The 26,252-nt window shown below is 44.9% G+C and overlaps 1 protein-coding gene across 4 annotated transcripts in view; it reads right to left on the reverse strand.

Moving 5' to 3' along the window:
• The window catches only part of STX18 (syntaxin 18), a 143,657-nt gene that overhangs the window by 39,368 nt on the left and 78,037 nt on the right, over nt 1-26,252 (reverse strand). For all 4 annotated transcript variants that reach the window (XM_049886514.1, XM_049886513.1, XM_049886515.1 and 1 more), the window contains exon 2: nt 18,892-18,959. In XM_049886514.1, the coding sequence (XP_049742471.1) occupies nt 18,892-18,959 (68 nt within the window). The remainder of the gene's footprint in view (nt 1-18,891; nt 18,960-26,252) is intronic.

The following is a 26,252-nucleotide window of genomic DNA, read 5'->3' on the forward strand; positions in this document are numbered from 1 at the left end:
AACGGGGGGACAGCCACTGGGGTACTTTAAACAGAGGGACCTGCATTTTGTAAAGGCTCCTCTGTGGTGGGCGACCTGGAGGCACATGAGAGCAGGCCCCAGGGGCCTCCACAGCAGTGCAGAGACCACTGCCAGAGCCCAGGGAGAGTGGACGAGAGCCTGGGCCGGGGCCCTGTCAGTGGGGAGCTGAGGGGGACAGACATGTAATAGGGAACAGGGCCTGACAGGGTGTGAAGCAAGTGAGGGGCCGCCCAGGATGAGCCCCAAGTTTCTGATCCACGTGACTGCACGTCAAGATGAGAAGACAGAAAAGGCCCAGGCTTGGAAGGGAAGGCGCTACAGGGCGGGGCCGATGACTGCAGGTGCTGTTTGGGACATCACCGATGAGCAGACGGGGCAGCGGCAGAAGGGCTCAGGCTCGTCTTTCTGTGGTATTGTAAGAACAGCACCAGATACTTGTTGGCATTTGAAACACATTTACCAAAAGTAATGAATGTTTGCTGGTGGCCTGGCCTCAAACTAAATATCACAGTAACAAAATCAGTACTATTTCGAAAAGATTATCTGGCAAATAATTTCAAAAATATATCCTCATCTGCATTTTATACATGCATACAACGTGCATATATACATTTAAAAACCCAGAAACCATTTATCAAAATTTAATCTTATTTCCTTTAAATGTACACAGGAATAATTTTATTACAAACTTCTATTTAGACATTAGATTTAATTAATAGGGACCTAAGTTTTTTTTTTTTTTAAGTACAGGCTTAGATTAGTCTTCAGGGAGAAAGGAGGGGAAAAACTGGGTAGTAAAAGTTTATTCACTGGCTCAGCAATTCAAAGGAATGCACTTATTTTAAGTATTTGGCTGATTACTTTATTAAGAAAGGGGAAGTTCAAAATCACAAAATATCACTGACATTCTGCCTGCTGATTTAATGTGCAGCTATTTTCTGAGGATAGAGAAGAAGGGAGAATAACACAAATCATTTTACACCCTCCCCAAAGGTTACTGAAAAAGTATGGCCAACAGCTAAAGATTACAACCTTATTTTTGCAATAAATATGAAATCGACAGATTAATAATGTCCTCTGGGCATACACTACAGGCAAGAATAGTACCTCACCCATAATATCTTGTCAGCGTACACTGTGTAATGGGTCTGTTAATGTCTGAGCTACAGACATGAGCAAAACACAGACCCTATTCTCAACAAACTACATGACAACAGGTAACACCCACAGACTTGTGTATATGTTTATATCATAAAACGAAGGCTAACGATTATGTAACATTTTCCATATATTAACACTCTTCACCTTCTGAGTACTTTCCATTATGTTTGCCCCTTTAACTCCAAAAATTCTACTAGGTGGGTACTATTATAATCTCCATTTTATAGATGAAGCAACTGAAGCACAGAGAAGCTAAGTAATTTGCCCAAGGTCACACGGCTAGCAATTATTTGAACCACAGCAGCCTGGCTCTAGAGTCTATGTTCTTAAGCCCCACCCTGGGCCGCTTCTCACCTCATAAAAAGAAGGGGAGCTTGGAAAAGGCGATGTTTATTTCCCACTGGTTGATCAGGAGGAAGGTGACCTATGACTAAATCTTGAAAGGGGTGGAAGCGGGGAGCTGGGAGAGGCAGGAGCAGAGTTCTGTGTAAGTCATGGAATGGGCACAGGACGGGGAGGCCTGTCTGGAGAAGAGTGGGGAGTCTGCTGTGGCTGGAGCCCTGGGTAGGTAGACGGGATGAATGATTGACAGGCCTCTGGTGCTAGTCAAAGGACTTCTGTTCTGTAGCCAGTGGAAGAACTGTGCTTCATGAAGAAGACCCATGTTATATGGAACAGAGGCGAATGACCAGGGGACAGGCTATTAAAATTAGGCAGGGACCTTGTCTTATCCATTCCTGTATTCTCTACTACCACATAACAGATGCTCAGCAAATTTTGTTGAGCTGAAATTTAAGAAAGGTGCGATAGCAGAGCATGGGTGACAGCCAAACCCCCCAAACCAAACCCATTGCCGTCAAGTCAATTCCAACTCATAGTGATCCTAGAGGACAGAGTAGAACTGCCCCATAGCGTTTCCAAAGAGCTTCCGGTGGGTTTGAACTGCTGATCTTTGGGTTAGCAGCCAAGCTCTTAACCACTGCGCCACCAGGGTTTCCGTGGGTGGTCGCAGAGGACTGGAAAGAGAGGATGGATCTGAGATATAAAATGGTCGAGAACAGAGCAGATGTTGGAGGCCAAGGATCATCAGTGCTGACCTTGAGATCTGGGGCCTGGTTGAGCAGGAGACAGTAATAGAAACATGAAACGTAGCAGGAAGAGACTGGAGATAGGAAAGAAAGAAACAAAGAAAGAAACCACTATTAATACTTGTCCTTTCAGTGTAATTCACAAGGACGGAAGTAATGCTCTTGAGACTAAATGTTCCATGACCCACACTTTGTTTTGAAAAAAGAAACCAGGGCAAATGGTCTTTGAACCATTTTCTGATACAGTCTTGAGAAACTAAAGGAGATTTTAAGTAATAAAGGACCATTTTCTGAAGCTCTTTGATCTATTAAGGGGAAGACAAAAGTCACTGTGACATTCAGCACAACAGTCGCCAATCTGAGGCGGGGCTGAGGCCAGCTCCAATGCATCTACAGTTCACCACGTCTTGTTCTCAAGGCTTACAGAGAGTAAAAACCTGGTCGTTCTAAAAACTGTAATGGTCCGTAGCAGACCGCTTGCACATTGACAGGAGCTCAAAAAGTACTTGATTGCTTAGGTCTTACTTACTTTATCTGACTGTTTTTTCCTAATTTTCAGAGGGCCACTGGGAAGTCTGGCTGCTGGAAAAATGCTGGAAGAATGGAGCAACGAGAAAAGAACGCTTAGAGTTGGGGTCAGGGAAGATGGAGACTGTGGCATCTTGTTGTTGTTGTTAGGTGCCGTCGAGTTGGTTCCGACTCATAGCAACCCTATGCACAACAGAACGAAACACTGCCCAGTCCTGAGCCATCCTTACAATTGTTGTTATGCTTAAGCTCATTGTTGTAACCACTGTGTCAATCCCCCTCGTTGAGGGTCTTCCTCTTTTCCACTGACCCTGTACTCTGCCAAGCATGATGTCCTTCTCCAGGGACTCATCCTTCCTGACAACATCTCCAAAATATGTAAGACACAGTCTCGCCATCCTTGCTTCTAAGGAACGTTTTGGCTGCCACTTCTTCTAAGACAGATTTGTTCATTCTTTTGGCAGTCCATGGTATATTCAATATTCTTCGCCAACACCACAATTCAAAGGCGTCGGTTCTTCTTCACTCTTCCTTATTCATTGTCCAGCTTTTACATGCATATGATGCGATTGAAAATACCATGGCTTGGGTCAGGCGCACCTTAGTCTTCAGGGTGACATCTTTGCTCTTCAACACTTTGAAGAGGTCCTTTGCAGCAGATTTACCCAATGCAATGCGTCGTTTGATTTCTTGACTGCTGCTTCCATGGCTGTTGATTGTGGATCCAAGTAAAATGAAATCCTTGACAGCTTCAATCTTTTCTCCGTTTATCATGATGTTGCTCATTGGTCCAGTTGTGAGGATTTTTGTTTTCTTTATGTTGAGGTGTAATCCATGCTGAAGGCTGTGGTCTTTGATCTTCATCAGTAAGTGCTTCAAGTCTTCTTCACTTTCAGCAAGCAAGGTCATGCCAGCTGCATAACACAGGTTGTTAATGAGTCTTCCTCCAATCCTGATGCCCCATTCTTCTTCATATAGTCCAGCTTCTCAGATTATTTGCTCAGCATACAGATTGAATAGGTACGGTGAAAGAATACAACCCTGACGCACACCTTTCCTGACTTTAAACCATGCAGTATCCCCTTGTTCTGTCTGAACAACTGCCTCTTGATCTACATACAGTTTCCTCACGAACACAATTAAGTGCTCTGGAATTCCCATTCTTCGCAATGTTATCCGTAATTTGTTATGATTCACACAGTCAAATGCCTCTGCATAGTCAATAAGACACAGGTAAACATCCTTCTCGTAGTCTCTGCTTTCAGCCAGGATCCATCTGACATCAGCAATGATATCCCTGGTTCCACATCCTCTTCTGAAACCGGCCTCAATTTCTAGCAGTTCCCTGTTGATATACTGCTTCAGCCATTTTTGAATGACCTTCAGCAAAATTTTGCTTGCTTGTGATATTAATGATATTGTTCTATAATTTCCACATTCAGTTGGATCACAGCAAAACTCACACCCCCACAGTAGGACAAACTGACAGACATGTGGGGGCGGCATCTTGAGAATCACTAATTACCAGCCCTCGTTCAGCTGAGTTTAGGATCTAGTGGAATAGGATAGATAAGATCAAAATACAGCTTCATGGCTGGTCATGATCACCACTCTCAAGTGGCCCCCTAATGCCACCTGGCAAACTGACTACCTGTGCCTGGTCCATTCACTTCCCACTCTCACAGATGACCCTTCCTGTCTTCTTCACTCTCCTCAAAACTCCAATGCCTCCTGCCCCATCTTCAGTCTCAGTGATGACTTCGCTTCCCACTTTTCTGAGAAATCCTCCAAGTTCCCACCACCACAACTGCCCAGCCACCATCCTCTGGGCCACACTCCGCCCTCCCTCCTGCTAATCATGGAGAACTGTTCATCTCCCAGCCATAACGGAACTGCCCCTCCACCTGGCACTGGACTGCATCCCTCCTGCCTACTCAAGGACAAGTCTCCTTCCCCTCTCCTGCACCATCAACCTTCAATGAATTGTATGCTCAGGCGGTACTTAGCCTGTCTGGCACATAGTGAACACTGTATGTATTGGTTATTATTAACAACATGCTTTTTTTTCTTCTCTACTGGATCTTTCCTATCCACATACAAACATGATGCTATTTCTCCCGACTGTGAAACAAAACAAAACCTTTCAAGTCCAAGTCCCCCACTAGCTACTGCCCAATCTTTCTCCTCTTTTCAGCAAAACTTCTTTAAGAAATGTTTACACTCCAGGTCTCCACGTCCTGACCCCCATTCTCTCCTGAACTCAATCCAAACAGGCTTTGATCCCCATCAGTCCATTGTTATCCATGGTCATCAAGGTTATCAATGACCTCTGCGTTGTTAAAAACAAGGGGCCTGCCTTATTCCTCACCTTACTTACTTTCCACAGCATTTGAGAGCTGATCACTTCCTCCTCCTTGATTCCTTTTCTTCTTTTGGAGTCCAGGACACCACACTGCTATTTCCCTCTTACACCACTGGCTGTTCCCTTTCCATCATCTTGTTGGCATCTCTTAGTTCCCCACCATTTTTTGACTAATAGTACATGGCACAGTTCCTGAATCTCTTTTCACTATCTGTATGTCCTCCCTTGGTGAGTTCCTCTAGTCTCATGACTTTAAATACCAACTCTATACTAACATAGAGCTTTAACCATGGACCTCCCTGAACTCCAGGCACATATATCTAACTGCCTACTCAACATCTCCATTTGACTGTTTAACTGGCATTGCAAATATGCCCAAAACTGAGCCACTGACTTCTACTGCAGCCTTCCCCATCTGAGTGGATGGCAATTCCACTCTTCTAGCTGCTCAGGCCAAACTTGGAGTCATCTTTGACACCTCTTTTTCTCTTTCTGCTCACATCTAATCCATCAGCAAATCTTGTTAGCTCTGCCTTCAAAACGTTTCCAGTATCTGATCTCTTCTTATCATGTCCACTGCTACCACTGTGGTCCAGGCCATCCGTATGTCTCACCTGGATTAAAACTGCAGCGTCCTAAGTGGTCTGTTGCTCCTGCCTGGTCCCTCTTTGGTCTAGTCTAATACACTAGCTGTATGATCCTGTACCAAAGTCAGTCAGATCAGTCTCTTACACGAAACCTTCCTCTGGCTTGTCATTTCAGAGTACAGGTCAAGGTCCTTACAAGAGCCACAAGATGCTGAAAATGAAAGAGATCTGGCTTCCTGCCATTCTCTGAACTCATCTCCAACTACACCCCGTCTCTCCTGCCCCAGCCCCAGCAGCCTCCCTGGTGTTCCTTGAACATTCCAGGTATACTCCCACCTCAGGGTCCTGACACTTGCTGGTTGTCCCCTCTTTCTAGGAAGTTCTCCCCTCAGATACCTGCATGGACCAATCCCTTACTTCTTCTAGTGTTTACTCAAGGTTACCCTCTCCTTGAGGCCTTCCCTGACCCACCTTTAAACAACTGTGAGCTCTCTGACATTTTCTACCCTCTTCCACCCTGCCACCTAAAAGCATTTATTTTCCTCTAACATTCTATATATTTTACTTACTTTTTGTTTACTGTCTGTCTGACCCCAAAAGATGTCAGCTCCATAAGGCAAAGACTTTTGTCTGTTCACTGCTGTATTCCTGTCATCAACGGTAAGACCAAGTATTTAATAGGCTGATGATAAATCAATAACCAAGAAATACTTTTTCAATGAAGTGAATCAATGAGTAAGGCTGAACTGGAGAATGCAGCTTTGACATACAGCTACAATTATTCTCCCTAACAAGTCCTCCCACATTAACGCTACCCCCAACTCCAAGAGCTGCTGGCACCATCTCCCCAGCCTTCCCTAGGAAACTCACACATGAGCAGGCAATACATATACCCAGCGGCCCCTCCAAGAGCACAGGGACGTGCTAAGCACACGCTGCTGCTTCGCTGTCCCAACAATCAGGTAAGTGGCTGCTCTTCTCCATTCCCCCTGCCCAACTTCCACATCTTCTGGTGCAGAGTTAGAGGGGCAAAAGGCAGCCGTGGCCTCCGGGGGAGTGGCTATTCATCCCCTCACTGAAGCCTGAGTGGGAGAGAGGTACTTCCCTACCCCAACACTCCTCAGCATCTTGTTCATTTACTTTAAGTTTGGCTAACCATAGCGATAACCAGATCTCAGGCAGGAGACCCAGAAGTGAGGCAAGGGGGCTGAGTGAGCATGTTCAGTTCCTCTCTCTAGCTCCAGAACCGGATTAATGACTCTTCTTCTTCTGGGGAGGGGTGAATGCAGTCAGCAGAGGGGCCTGGAGCTTTACGTGGACCCCTAACACAGACCATCTCATCAGAAATGGTGGCTAAAGGGATCAGAGATAAATAAACCAGAAAGGCACATACTTCCAAGTGAATGTGCACTCCCTGGACAGAGCAGGCCCATAAATGAGAATTCCGAGAACATCAGACTAACATCCTCCCACTTCATACTGTGATTTAATGGAAATTCAGCTCAGTGTAATTGCAAAGGTCGAAAGAGGTTAATTTGATAAATAAAAGGTGATGTTCCTTCAGGATACACTGTGCATTAACCTATTAAATTGGAAATTGACAGTATGTTTATTTTTTTCGTAACAACAACAGAAACCAGGAAAGCTTTCCCCCAAGTGGCATTGTTTTGTTGCCAGGATATTGTGGAAAAGGTACATGCACCATGAGTGGAGAAATTATTTTTAATTAAAATCATTCAGAGATCCAGCCAGAGGCTACCTATGTTGGATGCTATTCTGCTCTAGTAAAACGTCGTTATTAAAAAAAAAAAACAACTAAATGGGTCAATCAAGCGTGAGCTTCACATTCTGGAAAAAAACGACAGCTTGGTTATTATGTCAAACTAACAGAGCCTCACAGATCTGAAGGCAGCATTTCTAGATATATCCTTTCAATTCTTCCGTGATCACACTCTATACGAAATGTTCCGAGGGGCAGGCCAGGGCCAGCAAATTGCATTGGGAGGGGGACGCAATAAAAAAGAAGGGCCTTAAACAATCCGTCACATACTGGGAGAAGGGAAGCTCGGCCCTTCTCCGTCTGTTGAGAACGTGGGGCACTGGGGTAGCACTTATCCCCTAGTCCTCATGTTCCCACGTGAGCCATCTTCTCTAGAGTAACACTCTAGCCTCCTTTCTCAGGCCCATCCGTGGAGAAGAGCCTTCTCTGACTGGCAAACTGGCAGAAGGAACAGGGCATGCATGTAGCCACAGCCCGTTTCTCTCTCCTCTCCCCTGTGATCTGCCTGCGCCTAGACAGCATGGGTCTGCTCTGTTCCCGTCTCTCATGCTGTAAAGGGGCCTGTTCCTGCTGCCTCTGCTCCAGGTTCTGCAGGTGTTCAGCAGAAATACTGACAAGTGAGTCTACCTAACTCAGGAGTAGAGGATCAGCAAGGCTACTCACCCACAGGCCTGAGCTTTGGCTGACAACCTAGATTTGATGATAAAGCTGACAAGTCAATCTCTAGCATGTTGACCTGGCTCATCCACCCATCCAATCATCTATTTGTCTATTGCTATCTTTCTGCCAAAAAAATAGTGGGTCCTGTATATTGGCTTACTGATCTTTCCCAACTGCATTCCAGGTCCAGTGGGGTTCTGAGTCAACTACCACACACCACGGGCCTTCCATGGGCCAGGAACAAGCGTAAAGATGTTAAGCAAGTTGTCCTCACTCACATAACTAATACATGGCAGAACTGGGACTGGAACTTAGGTGTGATCAACCCTAAAGCCCATGCTCCTTCAAAGTGACCAAAACAGGGGTAACGATGGAACCCAGGAAGTTTTCAGGATGTGTTGGTGCTGGCAAACAGCTAGGACCACCAAAATGAGTAAAAGGCTGAGCTTCTATGAGGCAGTGAACTGGTCAAGAAAGTCTTAGGGGCTATCCCTCCATCTGATGCTCAAAGAGGAAAAGTGTCATGATCAGCCATACAGCCAGGGAGTGGCAGAGCTGGGACTGGCCCGCGGGTCTCCCAGTCCTGAGTCCCAGCATTTTCTGCCATTACAGCTGGGCAAGGGGGAGGTGGAGGCCAGCTGCTGCTGTACTGAGAGATGCCAGAGGAAAAGGGCTTACAGCAGTAGGTTCCGTAGTGGTCTGGGAACACTGGAGCACTGCGGGAGCTGAGCATCACTGTTTGAGGAGAGCTGCCTTAATATCACCGTTATAATCATAAGTTTAAAATGATTGCAAAGTTATGGAACAGTACCTTGAAACAATAATATATTATAAATCCAGTGCATTTTTCTTTGTGCAGTGCATTTCAATTATATTATCTCTTTTGAACCTCAGCTACCTGGTGAGTGATTATCACCTCTACTGGCGAGAGCCGGGATCTGCAAACGTTTTCTGTACAAAACTGTTGTTGCTGTGTGCCGTTGAGTGGGTTCCAAATCAGCAATCCCGTAGGTCAGAGTAAAACTGCCCCGCAGGGTTTCCTAGGCTGTAATTTTTATGGAAGCAGAATGCCAGGTCTTTTCTCCCATGGAGCTGCTGCTGGGTTTAAACCACTGACCTTTTGGTTAGCAGCAGAGCGCTTAACCACTGCACCACCAGGGCTCCTTAAAAAGAACTACCCAGTGCCCTGGATATATTCAGCTTTGTCAGCCCGTCAGTCTATGTACCACTCAGCTCCACTGCTATAGTGCAAAAGAACCCACAGATAATATGTAAATGAACGGGCATGGCTGTGTTCCAGTAAAACTACTTATGGACACTGAAATTTGAATTTCATGTAATTTTCTTGCATGGCTTTTGACATCTTCGCGCTTGCCCCTGACACATGGAAGACCCTTGGTACATGATGATGAAACAGTCCTCTTCTGATTTTGTATCAACCATTAAAAAATGTAGCTCGTGGACCATTCACCAACAAGCGATGGACTGGAATTGGCTGGTGGCCCTAGTTTGCTTGACCCTTGGTTTAGAGAAGAGAGAGGGTTTTATGGCATAAAAGACTTTCTCAGGGTCATATAGTTAATGAGGGGATGCGGTGGCTGGAACTAAACAGACCTTCAAAGCATCCACTTGCTGGGTGCTTTGTCAAGACTAAAGCAAGTTAACAATGGGTTTCTAAAAAGGATCTCTATAACCAGGATCTTTAACTGAGTTGTCAGGCACTAAAGAAAAGAACTGAAAATTGATACATTTATACCAGCTTTGTAAAGTTTTCTAAAACCACTGTGGCTTCTATATTTATGCCCAGTCAAATTAGTACTTGATACAATACAGAACTTTTTTTTTTTTATTAACTTTTATTGAGCTTCAAGTGAACGTTTACAAATCAAGCCAGACTGTCACATATAAGTTTATATACATCTTACCCCGTACTCCCACTTGCTCTCCCCCTAATGAGTCAGCCCTTCCAGTCTCTCCTTTCGTGACAATTTTGCTAGCTTCCAACTCTCTCTAACCTCCCATCCCCCCTCCAGACAGGAGATGCCAACACAGTCTCAAGTGTCCACCTGATATAATTAGCTCACTCTTCATCAACATCTCTCTCCTATCCACTGTCCAGTCCCTTTCATGTCTGATGAGTTGTCTTTGGGGATGGTTCCTGTCCTGTGCCAATAGAAGGTCTGGGGACCATGGCCGCTAGGATTCCTCTAGTCACAGTCAGACCATTAAGTCTGGTCTTTTTATGAGAATTTGGGGTCTGCATCCCACTGATCTCCTGCTCCCTCAGGGGTTCTCTGTTGTGCTCCCTGTCAGGGCAGTCATCGATTGTGGCCGGGCACCAACTAGTTCTTCTGGTCTCAGGATGATGTAGGTCTCTGGTTCATGTGGCCCTTTCTGTCTCTTAGGCTCTTAGTTATCGTGTGACCTTGGTGTTCTTCATTCTCCTTTGCTCCAGGTGGGTTGAGACCAATTGATGCATCTTAGATGGCCGCTTCTTAGCATTTAAGACCCCAAACGCCACATTTCAAAGTGGGATGCAGAATGTTTTCATAATAGAATTATTTTGCCAATTGACTTAGAAGTCCCCTTAAACCATGGTCCCCAAACCCCCCGCCCTTGCTCCGCTGACCTTTGAAGCATTCAGTTTATCCCGGAAACTTCTTTGCTTTTGGTCCAGTCCAGTTCAGCTGACCTTCCATGTATTGAGTATTGTCCTTCCCTTCACCTAAAGCAGTTCTTATCTACTAATTAATCAGTAAAAAACCCTCTCCCACCCTCCCTCCCCCTCCGCCAGTAACCACAAAAGTATGTGTTCTTCTCAGTTTATACTATTTCTCAAGATCTTATAATAATGGTCTTATACAATATTTGTCCTTTTGCCTCTGACTAATTTCGCTCAGCATAATGCCTTCCAGGTTCCTCCATGTTATGAAATGTTTCACAGATTCGTCACTGTTCTTTATCGATGCGTAGTATTCCATTGTGTGAATATACCACAATTTATTTACCCATTCATCCGTAGATGGACACCTTGGTTGCTTCCAGCTTTTTGCTATTGTAAACAGAGCTGCAATAAACATGGGTGTGCATATATCTGTTCGTGTGAAGGCTCTTATTTCTCTAGGGTATATTCCGAGGAGTGGGATTTCTGGGTTGTATGGTTTCTATTCCTAACTGTTTAAGATAATGCCAGATAGATTTCCAAAGTGGTTGTACCATTTTACATTCCCACCAGCAGTGTATAAGAGTTCCAATCTCTCCGCAGCCTCTCCAACATTTATTGTTTTGTGTTTTTTGGCTTAATGCCAGCCTTGTTGGAGTGAAATGGAATCTCATCATAGTTTTAATTTGCATTTCTCTAATGGCTAATGATCGAGAGCATTTTCTCATGTATGTGTTAGCTGCCTGAATATCTTCTTTAGTGAAATGTGTGTTCATATCCTTTGCCCACTTCTTGATTGGGTTGTTTGTCTTTTTGTGGTTGAGTTTTGACAGAATCATATAGATTTTAGAGATCAGGCGCTGGTCGGAGATGTCATAGCTGAAAATTCCTTCCCAGTCTGTATGTGGTCTTTTTACTCTTTTGGTGAAGTCTTTAGATAAGCGTAAGTGTTTGATTTTTTAGGAGCTCCCAGTTATCTGGTTTCTCATCGTCATTTTTGGTAATGTTTTATATTCTGTTTATGCCTTGTATTAGGGCTCCTAAGGTTGTCCCTATTTTTTCTTCCATGATCTTTATCGTTTTAGTCTTTATGTTTAGGTCTTTGATCCACTTGGAGTTAGTTTTTGTGCATGGTATGAGGTATGGGTCCTGTTTCATTTTTTTTTGCAAATGGATATCCAGTTATGCCAGCACCATTTGTTAAAAAGACTGTCTTTTCCCCAATTAACTGACACTGGGCCTTTGCCAAATATCAGCTGCTCATATGTGGATGGATTTATATCTGGGTTCTCAATTCTGTTCCACTGGTCTATGTGTCTGTTGTTGTACCAGTACCACGCTGTTTTGACTACTGTGGCTGACAATATGGAACTTTTGAAAATAAAATTTGCACTGCCATCTAGTGTTAGCCAACTGTCATAGTTATTCAGTACTACTATAACAGAAATACCACACGTGGATGGCTTTAACAAAGACATTTATTTTCTCACAGTCTAGTAGGTTACAAGTCCAAATTCAGAGTGTCGGCTCCAGGGGAAGGAGTTCTCTCTGTCGGCCCTGGAGGAAGGTCCTTGTCCTCAATCTTCCCCCGGCTGAGGCGCTTCACAGGCAGAGGGACCCCAGGTCCAATGGACATGCTCAGCTCCTGGTGCTGCTTTCTTGGTGGTATGAGGTCCCCAACTCTCTGCTTGCTTCTTTTTCCTTTTATCTCTTGAGAGATAATAGGTGGCGCAGGACACACCCCAGGGAAACTCCCTTCACCTTGGATCAGGGAGGTGACCTGAGTAAGGGTGGTGTTACAACCCCAACCTAATCCTCTCAACATAAAATTACAATCAGAAAATGGAGGACAACCACACAATACTGGGAATCACGGCTTAATCAAGTTGATAGACACATTTTTGGGGGGACATAATTCAATCTATGATACCAACTATTTTAACTGATAACTTAAAAAATAAGGTTTTCTTTGTACTATGTACTATTTTTTTTTTTCTGGGTTTTTGTACTATGCGGTAGAGTAAGTATTTTAGTATATTCCAAAATCATACAAATAAAATACATCTAAAAGTATAAAGTTACCTATATTAAGTTTAAGTAGACGATAGGTCAGGGATTACTTAAAATTCACCTGGGGTATAATTATGTGCTCTGTTAAAGAATGTATATAAAATATTTTCATTTTTGTATACCTTGACAAAGTTAAAAAAAAATCAGAAGATTTCTTTTATATTCTCTTTGTGAAAGGAAGGTTTCTGAAGTGCAAACACCCTTTTTTTTTTTCTTTACAAAGATGAAATCCTAAAAAGATGCTCCTAATGATGTCATTTTATATACCAAATCTCACTTTTCCTTTCATTTCCACAATACATTTGGTAAAAATCTCATACTGAAGGCAGCTGCAGGGGAAGGGAAGGGAAGGGAGAAGGGTGGAAGACCAGACACCTGCACTGCCAAGTCCCTGCACAGCCCGTCTGCTGAGAGGCGGGGTCTGTTCCGGAAGCCATTTTGGAAGGCTCCATCAAAACACTTCCTCTCCTTTTAAAAAGCACCCCAATCAAAACCCTCACTGAAGGCACAAGAGTGCCGTCGCCTCTCCAAATGGTATTTTTAGGTGACTTGCATCAACCCTCCATTTGTTAAGTATTTATTGAGCTGCTAACCAAAGGGTCGGCAGTTCAAATCCACCAGGTGCTCCTGGGAAAACTCTACAGGGCAGTTCTACTCTGTCCTATAGGGTCACTATGAGCTGGAATCGACTCAACTGCACTGGGTTTTTTCGGTTTACTATGAGGAAGACCCTGTCTACAGGGTGTTCACACAGACTATGAACACCTACTATGGGGAAGATCCCGTCTACATGGTGCTCACACATTCTATGAGCACCTACTCTAAGGAAGACCCTGTCTACAGGGTGCTCACACACCTACTATAAGGAAGATGCTGTCTACACGGTGCTTGCACATGCTATGAGCGCCTACTATAAGGAAGGCCCTGTCTACAGGGTGCTCGCATATGCTATGAGCACCTACTATGGGGCAGATGCTGTCTACAGGGTCCTCACAGTGTAAGGAAGATGCTGTCTATAGGGTGCTCACATATGCTATGAACACCTACTATGAGGAAAACTCTGTCTACAGGGTGCTCATACAGGGTTATGAGCACCTACTATAAGGAAGATGCTGTCTATGGGGTGCTCATACATGTTATGAGCACCTAATATGGGGAAGACCCCATCTATAGGGTGCTAACACATGTTATGAGCACCTACTACAGCGAAGACCCTGTCTACAGGGTGCTCACACATGCTAGCCCCTATGTATTTGAATTTTCCCCACTCCTTTCTTTGCCTAGTTAACTCCTACTCTTTCAGATCTCAGCTCAAGTGTCATTTTTTCAACGACACTTTTCCTGACAAGGCTAATATCCTCCATTAGGCCCTCAAAAGTCATATCTTTAGTGTCACATCTGTTTGTGTGTCTCCTTCAACTAGCTCCATGAAGGCAAGGAAAACCACGTTTGCCTCTGCTCATTATCGTTTCCCCCATGCCTGGCATGGTGCTTAGCACATAGTTGGCACTCAATAAATACTTGCTAAATCAATCAATTGATTAAAGAATGAATCATTTGGTCAGTTCTTGCACTGTGGAACATGCAGAGATGAGTGAGATATAGTTTCTCATTTCAAGAAAGTTAGTGGAAGAGGTAATGAACAAACACCTCTTCTACAAGGCACATGTGAGAAGTACCACAGGAAAGGCACAGAAAAGCACCTGTTGGAATTCAGAGGCAGGAGAGGTCACTTTCAGATAGGAAAACAGGGCCACAGAGGCTTTTGTGATGTGATTGATTACATTTGTGTGGCCTTTCTAGCCATGGTCTTGTAACTCCCACCCAGATGATTGGGTGGAACTGTGTGATAAGGTAATTGTAGCCCACGAAGGGGACGCTCAGTTTTGCCTTAAAAGAGGGCCAATTCCAGGCAGAGAGGAGGAGAGAGAGAGAGAGAAAAAAAAGAGAGAAATAGAAATCTGTAACCTCGAAGCTGCTGGCTAGAGAGACCAGCAGCAGGAGACAGGCAATGGGCTTCCTGGCCCACAGAGAGAAAGCTGAGTGCCTTTGGGGAGACACCTAGAGCCAGGGAGAGGTGTGCCTGTGAGCACAGCTGGGAAGAGGCTGTCCTGATAGAAGAACTGTATCCCGAGTGTTACTGGGGCTGAACTGTACCTGTTATTTCCCTAATAAACCCCAGAATCACCAGTATGGTCTGTAAGTTCTGTGTGGTCATTGCAATGAATTGCTGAACGCAGCAGAGAAGTAGAGTAGTAAAGACAGCGGAGAGAGGAGGCGTGTCTGACCTCCACCTCACGGCGTCCAGCCTTGGGCTGTTGATCTTGGTTCTTCTCCCCCGGTGGGGTTAGAGAAGGGCAGACACTGCCCCACACCGTCCTTACAGCCTTACAGAGACGGTGGTGCTGAGAACAGGGTCTTTCAGCATGGCAGCATGTGAACATGCACCAGGCATGGCCAACTGCATGAGTCAAGGCACCAGGGAGAATAAATGTTCCTCTGAACGCAGCTATGGGGAACGTGAAAGGGAGCAGATGAGTGGACAAGTGGGTGAGGTTAGTGAAGTCTTGCTTACCCGTGAAGGAGACAGACCACATTCCATGGGCGATAAGCAGGGATTTGACCATATCTGTGCTGCTGCTGCTGCTGACTCGTGCTGTGTCTTCCAGACAGACAGGGCAGAGGCAGGGACGAGGAGCACAGACCAAATAGTTCACGTAGCAAATAGCAAAGAAGCACCGCACTAGGGCACTCCAGAGGGAATGGAGGGAAGCGAACAGAACTGACACATGTCGGCAGTGCTGCTCAGGTGTGTTGGTGGGTAGAACAGAGGCAGTGTGGGACTGGAGGTGCCTGTGTTTGAGACGTGCATTTAGGAATTATGTGCACAGTGGTGACAGGCATAGCCACAGAAGTGGCAGGAAGGTGTGGTGGAGAAGAGCATAGACTGTGGGGTCAGATGGCCTAGGTTACAAGGAGATACAAGTAGACTCTGGCTCAGCAGCTCACCAGCTGTGTGATTCTCAGCAGGTTATTTCATCTCTATGCTTCCGTTTCCTTCCTACAAAACAGGCTCAAGAACAGGGCTGCCCTCATAGGGCTGTCGTGAGGCTCAAGTGAGATAAGATGTTGGTGAGTGCTTATCAGAGTGCCTAAAATGGAATATGCACTCAGGATAGACAGGTAGGTATGTTCTTATGGAACAGATTAAGGGCAAAGAGGCAAAAAGGAGTGGTCAGACAAGCAGGAAGTACTGTCATGGAGGTCCAGGGAGCAGGGAATTTAGAAAACCTTGTGGTGGTCAATAGCGTCAAATGCTGTTGCGAAGAGGGAGGAGAGCTGAGAAAAAGCACTAAAGTATGCCGTGTCATTAGTCATCAGAGAGGGGGTTAGGCTAGAGCAGGGCTTCTCAACCTCAGTACTACAGAGATTTAAGACTGGATAATTCTTTGCCCATTAGAAGCAAGGATATTGAGACTTCATCTCACATACTTTGGACATGTTATCAGGAGGGAACAGTCCCTGGAGAAGGACATCATGCTTGGTAGAGGGTTAGTGAAAAAGAGGAAGACTCTTAACAAGATGGATGTCATGGTGGCTGCAACAATGGGCTCAAGCATAATGATTGTGAGGATGGCACAGGATGGGCAGTGTTTTGTTCTATGGTACATAGGGTCGCTATGAGTCAGAACTCACCGCATGGCACCTAACAACAGCTCTTTGTTGTGGGCACTATCCTATCCACTGTAGGATGTTTGGCAGCATCCCTGGCCTCTGCCCACTAGATGCCAGTAGCGGCACCTCCCCAAGTCATAAGAAACAAAAATGTCTTCAGACATTGCCAAATAAACATCCCCTGGGGGGCAAAATCATCCCTGCTTGAAAACCACTGGGCTACTCGTGGACTTTAGGACTGTAAGGGGATCTTTTATTCATTGGTTCATCCACTTACTCACTCATTTATTCATTTAACAAATATTTACTAAGTGCCAAATATGGGTCAGGCACTGTCTTGGGCATCTAGTGCTGCTATAACAGAAATACAAGTGTATGGCTTTATCAAAGAGAAGTTTATTTTCTCACAGTAAAGTTGGCTAGAAGTCCAAATTCAGGATGTCAGCTCCAGGGGAAGGTTTTTTCTCTGTGTCAGCTCTGGAGAAAGATCTTTCTTGTCAATCTTCCCCGAAACTAGGGGCTTCTCTGTGCAGGAACCCCGGGTCTAAAGGATGCGCTCTGCTCCCAGTGCTTCTTTATTGGTGGTATGAGGTCCCCAACTCTCTGCTTGCTTCCCTTTCTTTTTATCTCTTGAGAGATAAAAGGTGGTGCAGGCTACACCCCAGGGAAACACCCTTTACCTTGCATCAGGGAGGTGACCCGAGTAAGGGTGGTGTTACAATCCCACTCTAATCCTCTTAACATAAAACCAAAATCACAAAATGGAGGACAACCACACAACACTGGGAGTCATGGCCCAACTAAGTGGATATGCACATTTTTGGGGGGACATAATTCAATCCGTGACAGGCACTATGGATACAAGAGCAAACAAACAGACTAGGCCCTAATTTCATGAAATTTACAGCCTGGTGACAAAAAATAACAAACTGTGATTATTATTAGAGCCCTGATGGCACAGTGTCATAAATGATTACAAATTATGATTAATGCTATGAAGGAAATATACCAGATGCAGAACAAACCAAAAACCACTATTTTATGAAGATCTACTTCTAAAAAGCCATCAGGGAAGGCCTCTCTGAAGTGAACTAAGCTTTCAGTTTGAAAAAGAGAGCTCCCCGGGGACAGGAAGGAGAAGGGCACGTGTGTGGACTCTGAAGGGAAGCGTGAGGCACGGTCAAGGACGGCTGGCGTGGCTGGAGCGCTACAGCAGGAAGCCTGGTGCACGGGGAGCTGGGGCCTGAGATGAGGTGAGGAAAGGTGGCGGGGTCAGCGGTGTGTGATGAGGCCGAGGTGTGAAGGCTGGTGTGGGAATGCTAACTGCAAGGGGATGTTACTGGAGGCATGTTTCCTTGTCAATGACAGCAGTGACATAATCTGACTGATGTTTTAAAAAGACTACAGCCACTGAGTAGAGACTGGGCCTCGTCACCATGAGGAATGTGACCGTGAGTGACATTAGGGATGAATAAAAGGTGTCATCAAAAGCTGTCCTACAAAATGAAGACCAACCCAGGGTAGGCTTATACTTGTCTCTAAGCCAAAAAATAAAAAACCAAACCCATTGCCGTCGAGTCAGTTCTGACTCACAGCAACCCTTTGGGACAGAGTAGAACTGCCCCACAGGGTTTCCAAGGCTGTAAATCTTTATGGAAGCAGACTGCCACACCTTTCTCTCAGTGGCGTGGCCAGTAGGTTTGAACCATGGACCTCTCGGTTAGCACTTAGTCATTGCTGCACCAGGGCTCCTTCATGTACCAGTCTCCAGCCAGTGTCAGACGCCCGGGAGAGGACAAAAGAAGGAGACGCCCATCAGGACTGGGAATGGGAACTGGTAAGGATGGCGTGACCCAGAGACAAAAGGGTGAGGAGCCAAAGTGTGCTCAGGGGAACATCACAAAACAGCAAGGCCTGGGGTCAAAGGCTGGGACAGTGAGACAGGGGCAAAAATAGCCTTAGCAGAGCACCGGAAACCTTGTATCTCCACAGGTTCAGGTGACACAATACACGTGTCCCCAGCTTTAATACACGTTAAGGAGTTTCACTGGACAGGAGATAATGGGAGTATGCTAGAAGATACGGCCGTTGACACATCACGGCTGGCAGCACCTGGGGCAGGGCAGAGCCCACCTGCCCTGGGAGCTCCTTTCTGCTTTGTGGATGTCCTTCCACTGTCAAGTGGATCACCCCATCACAACTCTGTCGGTAAGCAGAAAGTGGGGACAACAAAAAGCTCCAAAGGAATACAGGGATGGAACAGAACACACAAGTGGTTTAAAAAAAAAAGCACTTACCTATAAGCATTAATGTAATCTTTCCTGTGTTCCAGAAGAAAATCTCTCAGTTTGCCAATGTGTGAGATCTAAAATTAAGAGAAAGCAAACAGTTTACAAAGAGATATAGATAGACAGATATTTTACACTCACAATAAATTTTAAATTAATAGAGAATGAAATGTGGGCTGCAGAAAGATTTTAAAGGTTCAAACTGGGCAACCTAGTTTTCAGATCCTCCGAAAGTCACTAATTTCTTGGGTGATTTTGGGAAATTCATTCCACATTCCTGGGTCTTATTTCTTAAGGAGAGTTCTTTCTACCACTAATTGCTGTGATCTATGATTTTAAAGGAAACCCTGGTGGCATAGTGGTTAAGTGCTACGGCTGCTAACCAAAGGGTAGGCAGTTCGAATCCGCCACGCGCTCCTTGGAAACTCTATGGGGCAGTTCTACTCTGTCCCATAGGGTTGCTATGAGTCAGAATCGACTTGACGGCACTGGGTTTTTGGTCTAGGATGATTTTAAGAAAATGAGCCATGGTGGCGCAGGGGTTAAGGGCTTGGCTACTAACCAAAAAGCTGGTGGTGCAAATCCACTAGCTGCTTGGGAGGAGAAAGGTGTGGCAGGCTGCTCCTAAGATTTCAGCCTTGGAAACCCCATCAGGCAGTTTGACTCTGCCCTATAGGGCCGTTGTACGTCAGAATCTACTCAATGGCAATGGGCTTTTGGGTATGATGTCATGGAGAGATGATCTCCAAGGAACTTAGAGATTAAATGAAAAAAATGCACATCTAGGAACAACATGGAAACCCTGGTGCCATAGTGGTTAAGAGCTATGGCTGCTAACCAAAAAGTCAGAAGTTCGAATCCCCTAGGCGATCCTTGGAAACCCCATGGGGCAGTTCTGCTCTGTTCTATAGGGTCGCTGTGAGTCGGAATTGACTTGATGGCAGTGGGTAGTAGTAGTAGTAGTAGCAGTAGCAGTAGCAGTAGTAGTAGTAGTAGTAGTAGTAGGAACGACACACCAGTGCTCAATAAAAGCTAATTCCCCTTCTTATGTCTCTTATAAATGCATGGACAGGCAACTGCCAGAAATTCAAGTCAGATTCAGAAGAGGATGTGGAATGAGGGATATCCTTGCTGACGTCAGATGGTTCTTAGCGGAAAGCAGAGAACACAGAAGAATATTTACCTGTGTTTTACTGACTGTACAGAGGTATCTGAATGTGTGGATCGCAACAAATTATGGATAACATCATGAAGAATGGGAATTCCGGAACACTCATTATGTTCATGAGGAAACTATATATAGACCAAGAGGCAGAACATGAGGATATTGCATGGTTTAAAGTCAGGAAAGGTATGCATCAGGGTTGTGTCCTTTCATCATACTTATTCAATTTCTGTGCTGAGCAAACAATCTGAGAAGCTGGGCTACATGAAGGATTGGAGGAAGACTCATCAACAATCTGCAATATGTAGATGACACAAGCTTGCTTGCTGAAAGCAAAGAGGACTTGAAGCACTTCTGAAGATCAAAGACTATACAGCCTTCAGTATAGATTACACCTCAACAAAAATGTCTTAGTTATCTCGCGCTGCTATAACAGAAATACCATAAGTGGGTGGCTTTAACAAACAAAAATTTATTTCTCTCATAGTCTAGGGAGGCTAGCATCCGAATTCAGGGTGCCAGCTGCTGGAGAATGCTTTCTCTCTCTGTAGGTTCTTGGGGAAGGTTCTTGTCATCAATCTTCCCCTGGTCTAGGACCTTCTCAGTGTAGGGACACTGGGTTCAAAGGACATGCCCCACTCCTAGCACTTCTTTCTTGGTGGCGTGAGGTTCCTCTCCTCTGTGTTTGCTTCTCTCCTTTATATCTCAAAAGAGACCGACTCAAGATACGACCTAATCCTGTAGATCGAGGTCTGCCTCATTAACACCACTGCCTCTAATCCTGCCTCATTAACACCATAGAGGTTAGGATTTACAACACAGAGGATAATCACATCAGATCACAAAATGGCAGACAACCACACAATACTGGGAATCATGGCCTAGCCAAGTTGATAACAGATTTTGGCAGGACACAATTCAATACATAAGAACAAAGAAAAGAAAAATCCTCACAACTGGACCGATAAGCAACACCATGATAAACAGAGATAATACTGAAGTTGTCAAGGATTTCATTTTATTGGATCCACAATCAACACCCATGGAAGCAGCAGTCAAGAAATGAAATGATGTATTGCACTAGACAAATCTGCCACAAAAGACCTCTTTCAAGTGTTGAAAAGCAAAGATGCCACTTTGAGGACAAGGTGCACCCAATCCAAGCCATGATATTTTCAGTCACCTCATAGGCGTGAGAAAGCTGGACATTGAATAAGGAAGACTGAAGAAGAATTGATGCTTTTGAATTTTGGCATTTGCGAAGAATCCTGACTATACCATGGACTGCCAGAAGAATGAACAAGTCTGTCTTGGAAGAAATAAAGCCAGAGTGCTTCTTGGAAGCAAGGATAGTAAGACTTCATCTCACATACTTTGGACCAGTTCCTGGAGAAGGACATCATGCTTGTAAAGTACAGGGTCACCAAAAAAGAGGGAGATGCTCAACAAGACGGATTGACACAGAGGCTGCAACAATGGGCTCAAGCATAACAACAACTGTAAGGATGGTGAAGGACCAGGCAGTATTTCGTTCTGCTGTACACAAGGTGGCTATGAGTTGGAACCAACTCCAGGGCACCTAACAGCAATAACAACATGTCTCTTGTATCTAAAATGTCACAGTTACTATGTAACAATTATGTCCAAACAAACACAGTCCTTCTTCCAAGCGTGTTAAAGGGGTAAATTCTAAAGCTGGAGCTATCAGGTTTATAAATAGGACCCCACAGAGCAGCAGAGTTAAAGAAAAGGTGGAGGGTAATAATGTATCCCTATACACACATCGCCATCTTCCCTATGGCCTATTTCCATAAAAAAAAAACAAAAAGTGCACAAAGGATTATATTTGTAACGGCTGATTTCTAGTACAATAATAACCTACTCTACCTGTGTGCGTGGAGCTAGGGGTTCAAATTAGTAAAAAGTAGGCCAGAGAAGAGCTTGAAGGAAAATGAGAGGTAGAAAAAAACGCAGGATCATCGTCAACAGGGGCAAAAGTGTTTCCAGAAGGAGAGAATGAGTGACTTGTCAAGTGGCCCGCTCCGTCCTCCACCACTGCTCACGCTGGTTTCCTGCGACGCTCTCTGTACTTCCTCTGAACGTGTGCAGCCCCAGCTTTGAAAGGCCTGGGGAACTTTCATCTTCGTCATGAAGGTTTTTCTCCCAAGGCCAACGCCAGCTAATTTTCACTTTACTCTGAACTTAAAAGAACAGCTCTATACCACCCACCTGGCACTCAATTACATAGCGCCACGTAGTGTGGCCTAACTCTTTAGATCCACGCTTCTTCGTCAGTGAGGTCTGAACTATATGCAAGGAGGGGCTGTGCTGCTTTCCTCGGAGCTCCAAGCACAGCATGAAGCAAGTGACCAATAAATACTGTAGAATGAGCATATGTATAAATACAAAACAGTATTTATCACAAAAGACACATTCAGTGTCTGCAGATAGGTCAGTAGGAGTTCAGTTAGACTTCTCACATAGTCTAGACTAATAATAAATAAGGTTCAAAGAAATACTGTATATTAAAAGCATGACTCACAGAAAAAATTAAGTATGACCATGACATTTATTTCTTTAACAAATAACAAGCATTTACTGAGCATCTGTTCTATCCCGCCACAGTTTGGTACTTTCACTTACAACACGTCTTTACCTTCCCAACAGTCCTGTGTGGGCACTGATGTCGCTATTCTCATGAACCAGCTAGGAATGGGAACCTCACAGAAGCTACAAGACTTGTCCCAAGTTACACATTTAGTACACGGCAGAGCTCACATCCAAACCCTGGACTGAGTTCAAATTCAGCATGTTTTCTAGGACACCACAACTGTCTTCTCACAGTTCTAGTCCTGTTTTCTATTTAAAGGCACATTATGATATCTGACTTTTAAGTCTGTTGCAGAAAAAACATTTAAGAGATGTATAAGCGAAGTGTTCAATGTATTATGTACAAGATTTCATCATGTCACTCTGCTGTGTTCAAACGTTCAATGGTTTCCATCCCCTCATCCCAACCTCTGCCTAAAAACCGAAAACCAAACACAGTGCCGTCGAGTCGATTCCGACTCATAGCGACCCTATAGGACAGAGTAGAACTGCCCCATGGAGTTTCCAAGGAGCGCCTGGTGGATTCGAACTGCCGACCCTTGGTTAGCAGCCATAGCACATAACCACTGCGCCACCAGGGTTTCCAAACCTCTGCCTACCAAGGGTAAAAACTCAACTGCCTGTAGGGGCCAAACAGTACAAACGAGGGGGCCGGTGGGAGTGGCAGAGTTTACTTGGCGGTGGTAACTTCTGCTTTCAAAATACGATGCAGGCAAAAGAAGAGCTCCTGTGGGCTGGATTTGCCGATGGGTGGCTGACGTGGTGCCTCAGGGCCCAGCCAACAGGCTTAAGTCCAAATTCCACAAAAGAGCACCCAAAGCCCTTCACAATTCAGCCCTGAAAGTCGCCTCCGGGCTCAGCCCCTACCACGTTCCCCCCCAGACTCCAGGTTCTGTGTCACAGGGCTGCCCATCCCTTGCACACCCACGTGGTTCTCCCCCTCCCACCATTCTGTCTGTGACAAATACCTCTTCTCTCAAGAGCCAGGTCACTCATCCCCTTTTCCTCCCCATGCCCACCCCGTACTCCTAAGCCCACCCAGTGCCTGTCCCTCATAAACTCTTCCTCTCTTTCAGCATCTGTTCCTCTGTGACGGCCACACGACAAGTTCATGGATGGCTTTCCCCTCCCTGGACCATGAGCTTCTAGAGAACAGACAGTACTCACTCTGTCTTGTCAGGCACAGTTCCTGGTACCCCCAAAACTTGCTAAATGTTGAACAAACACAACAGGTACTGGATAATCCCCGAAAAGTCAATACCTACACTATGGTAGGCAGACTAACGATCACCCCGCCCACCCTGTGTGAAAAGAGTCCAAATCCTAATCCCCGCAGCCTGTGAATATGTTATGTGGCGTGGCAAAGGTAGCGGATGGAATGGAGGTTGCTCACCAGCTGACCTTAGAACAGGAAAAGTATCCCGGAGTACCCAGGTAGGCCCAACGCAATCATAACCTGTTGCTGTCAAATCTGACTCACAGAGGCCCTATAGGGCAGGCTAGAACGGTCCCATAAGGTTTTCAAGGCTGTAATCTTTATGGAAGCAGACTGCTGCATCTTTCTCCTGCAGAGTGGCTGGTGGGTTCGAACTGCCGACCTTTAGGTTAGCAGCCAAGCGCTTAACCACTGCACAAGGGCTTCTAATGTAATCATAAACCAAACCAAACCCACTGCCGTCGAGTCGATGCTGACTCAGAGCGACCCTATACGACAGAGTAGAACTGCCCCATAGAGTTTCCAAGGAGCGCCTGGTGGATTTGAACTCCCAACCTCTTGGTTAGCAGCCGTAGTACTTAACTACTACGCCATCAAAAAAAAATTTTTTTTTTTTTTTTGTGACAGGGCTCCTTAAATGTGGAAGAGGAAGGCAGAAGAGAGAGCCAGAGTGATGTGGCACGAAAAAGATGCAATCCAGAGTTGCTGGCTTTGAAGATGGAGGAAAGAAGCTAAGGAATGCAGGCAACTCTGTTGCTGTCGTCGGGGGCCATCAAGTTGGTTCTGACTCATACTGACCCTACGTACAGCAGAAGGAAACAGCGCCCCATCCTGCGCCACCCCATGGTCATTGCTATGCTTAAGCCCACTGTTGCAGTGACTGTGGCAATCCATCCCACTGAGGGTCTTCCTCTTTTTCGCTGACCCTCCTTCTCCAAGGAAACGGATTCTCCCCGAGAGCCTCTAGAACACAGCCCTGCCGACGCCTTGGTTTTAGCTCAGGGACACCCATTTCAGATTTCTGACTTACAGAATCAGAAGGTAGTAAATTTGTGTTGTTTTTAAGCCACTAAATTTGGTATAATTTATTACAACAGCAACAGGAAACTAATATACCTAATTTAGAGCCTTAATATCCATAACAGCTTTTTCTTTTTTTTAGGAGTCATAAAATCTTCCATTTTCCGTAAGAAGTTAAAGAAGGTCCAAAGGAATCTAGATTCCGCTGCCCACCTCCCCTCACCTGGTTTTCTCTAGCTTGTTCTACTCCACCAGGTGGCATAGGCTATGGGGGTGAGTGCCTGGGGAAAGAGGTCTCACAGGTCTCTAAAAATACAAAATAGCTAAAAGAGGTTTCAGTTAAAAGATAACAAATGCGACTCCAATTTCATATGCTCTGTAATGGCCAATTTCTATAGAACGAACTTTATTAAAACAGAGTGTGGCTTGTTCAGGATTAAATGAAATTCTTGATAAGAGGTGTTAAGTAATTACTGACTCAATAATAACGTCAGTACAACTTACGACTTAACGCGAGCACAATGCAGGAAACAAGAACGAAAAGAAGTGAAGGAGCATTAGGGCTTCTCTTAGGCATTTGACAATGCTGGAATTTCTATTAGAATCCTAAAGTTACGCGCACACGAAAAAAATCCTAAACTGACAGCAAAGGAAAAAGTCAACAGATCTTAGAGTTATTTAATAGGCACACTTAAGTCCCCAAACAGCATTACACAATAGGGTTCTCTTCTTTTTTTTTTTTCCCCAAATTATATTTTTGGTGAAAAGCAAAACCCACTCCCATTTCAGTTTCTAAACATAGTGATCGGTGACACTGGTTACATTCCTTCCATGGTGTCAACGTTCTCGCTGTTTTTGTCCTTGTTCTTTTACCTCCACTGACTTAATCTCTCTGTCCCCTCCCCTTCCCATCTATGCTTTACATACCTGTTGACCCTTTGGTCTTAGACAATTTTTTTTTTTTTAAAGTAATGCAATACTCAAGGGTGACAATCTTTACTCTTTTGGCGAAACTGTTACTTAGGTTAAAGGTGACTTCAGGGTTTAGTTTCAATTCAAGCTTTGGAGAGCAACTCAGGTTATCTTTTTAAAGAATGTTTTGACAATTTGGTCACGGGACCACCACCGTCTTTATAACGATTCTTGGCCAAACTCTGACCTGTTTACTGTGTTGGGCTTCATCCTATTTTTGAGATTACTGCTAAAGCAGCAAGGAGCCTTGGTGGCACAGTGGTTAAGTGCTGGGATGCTAACTGAAAGGTTCGCAGTTTGAACCCACCAGCCACTCTGCAGAAGAAGGATGTGGCTTCCATACAGATTGTAACTTTAGAAGCCCTATGGGGCAGTTCTACTCTGCCC

This window comes from Elephas maximus, chromosome 5 (assembly GCF_024166365.1).
Source record: "Elephas maximus indicus isolate mEleMax1 chromosome 5, mEleMax1 primary haplotype, whole genome shotgun sequence".
In the NCBI taxonomy this organism is placed as follows: Eukaryota; Metazoa; Chordata; class Mammalia; order Proboscidea; family Elephantidae; genus Elephas; species Elephas maximus.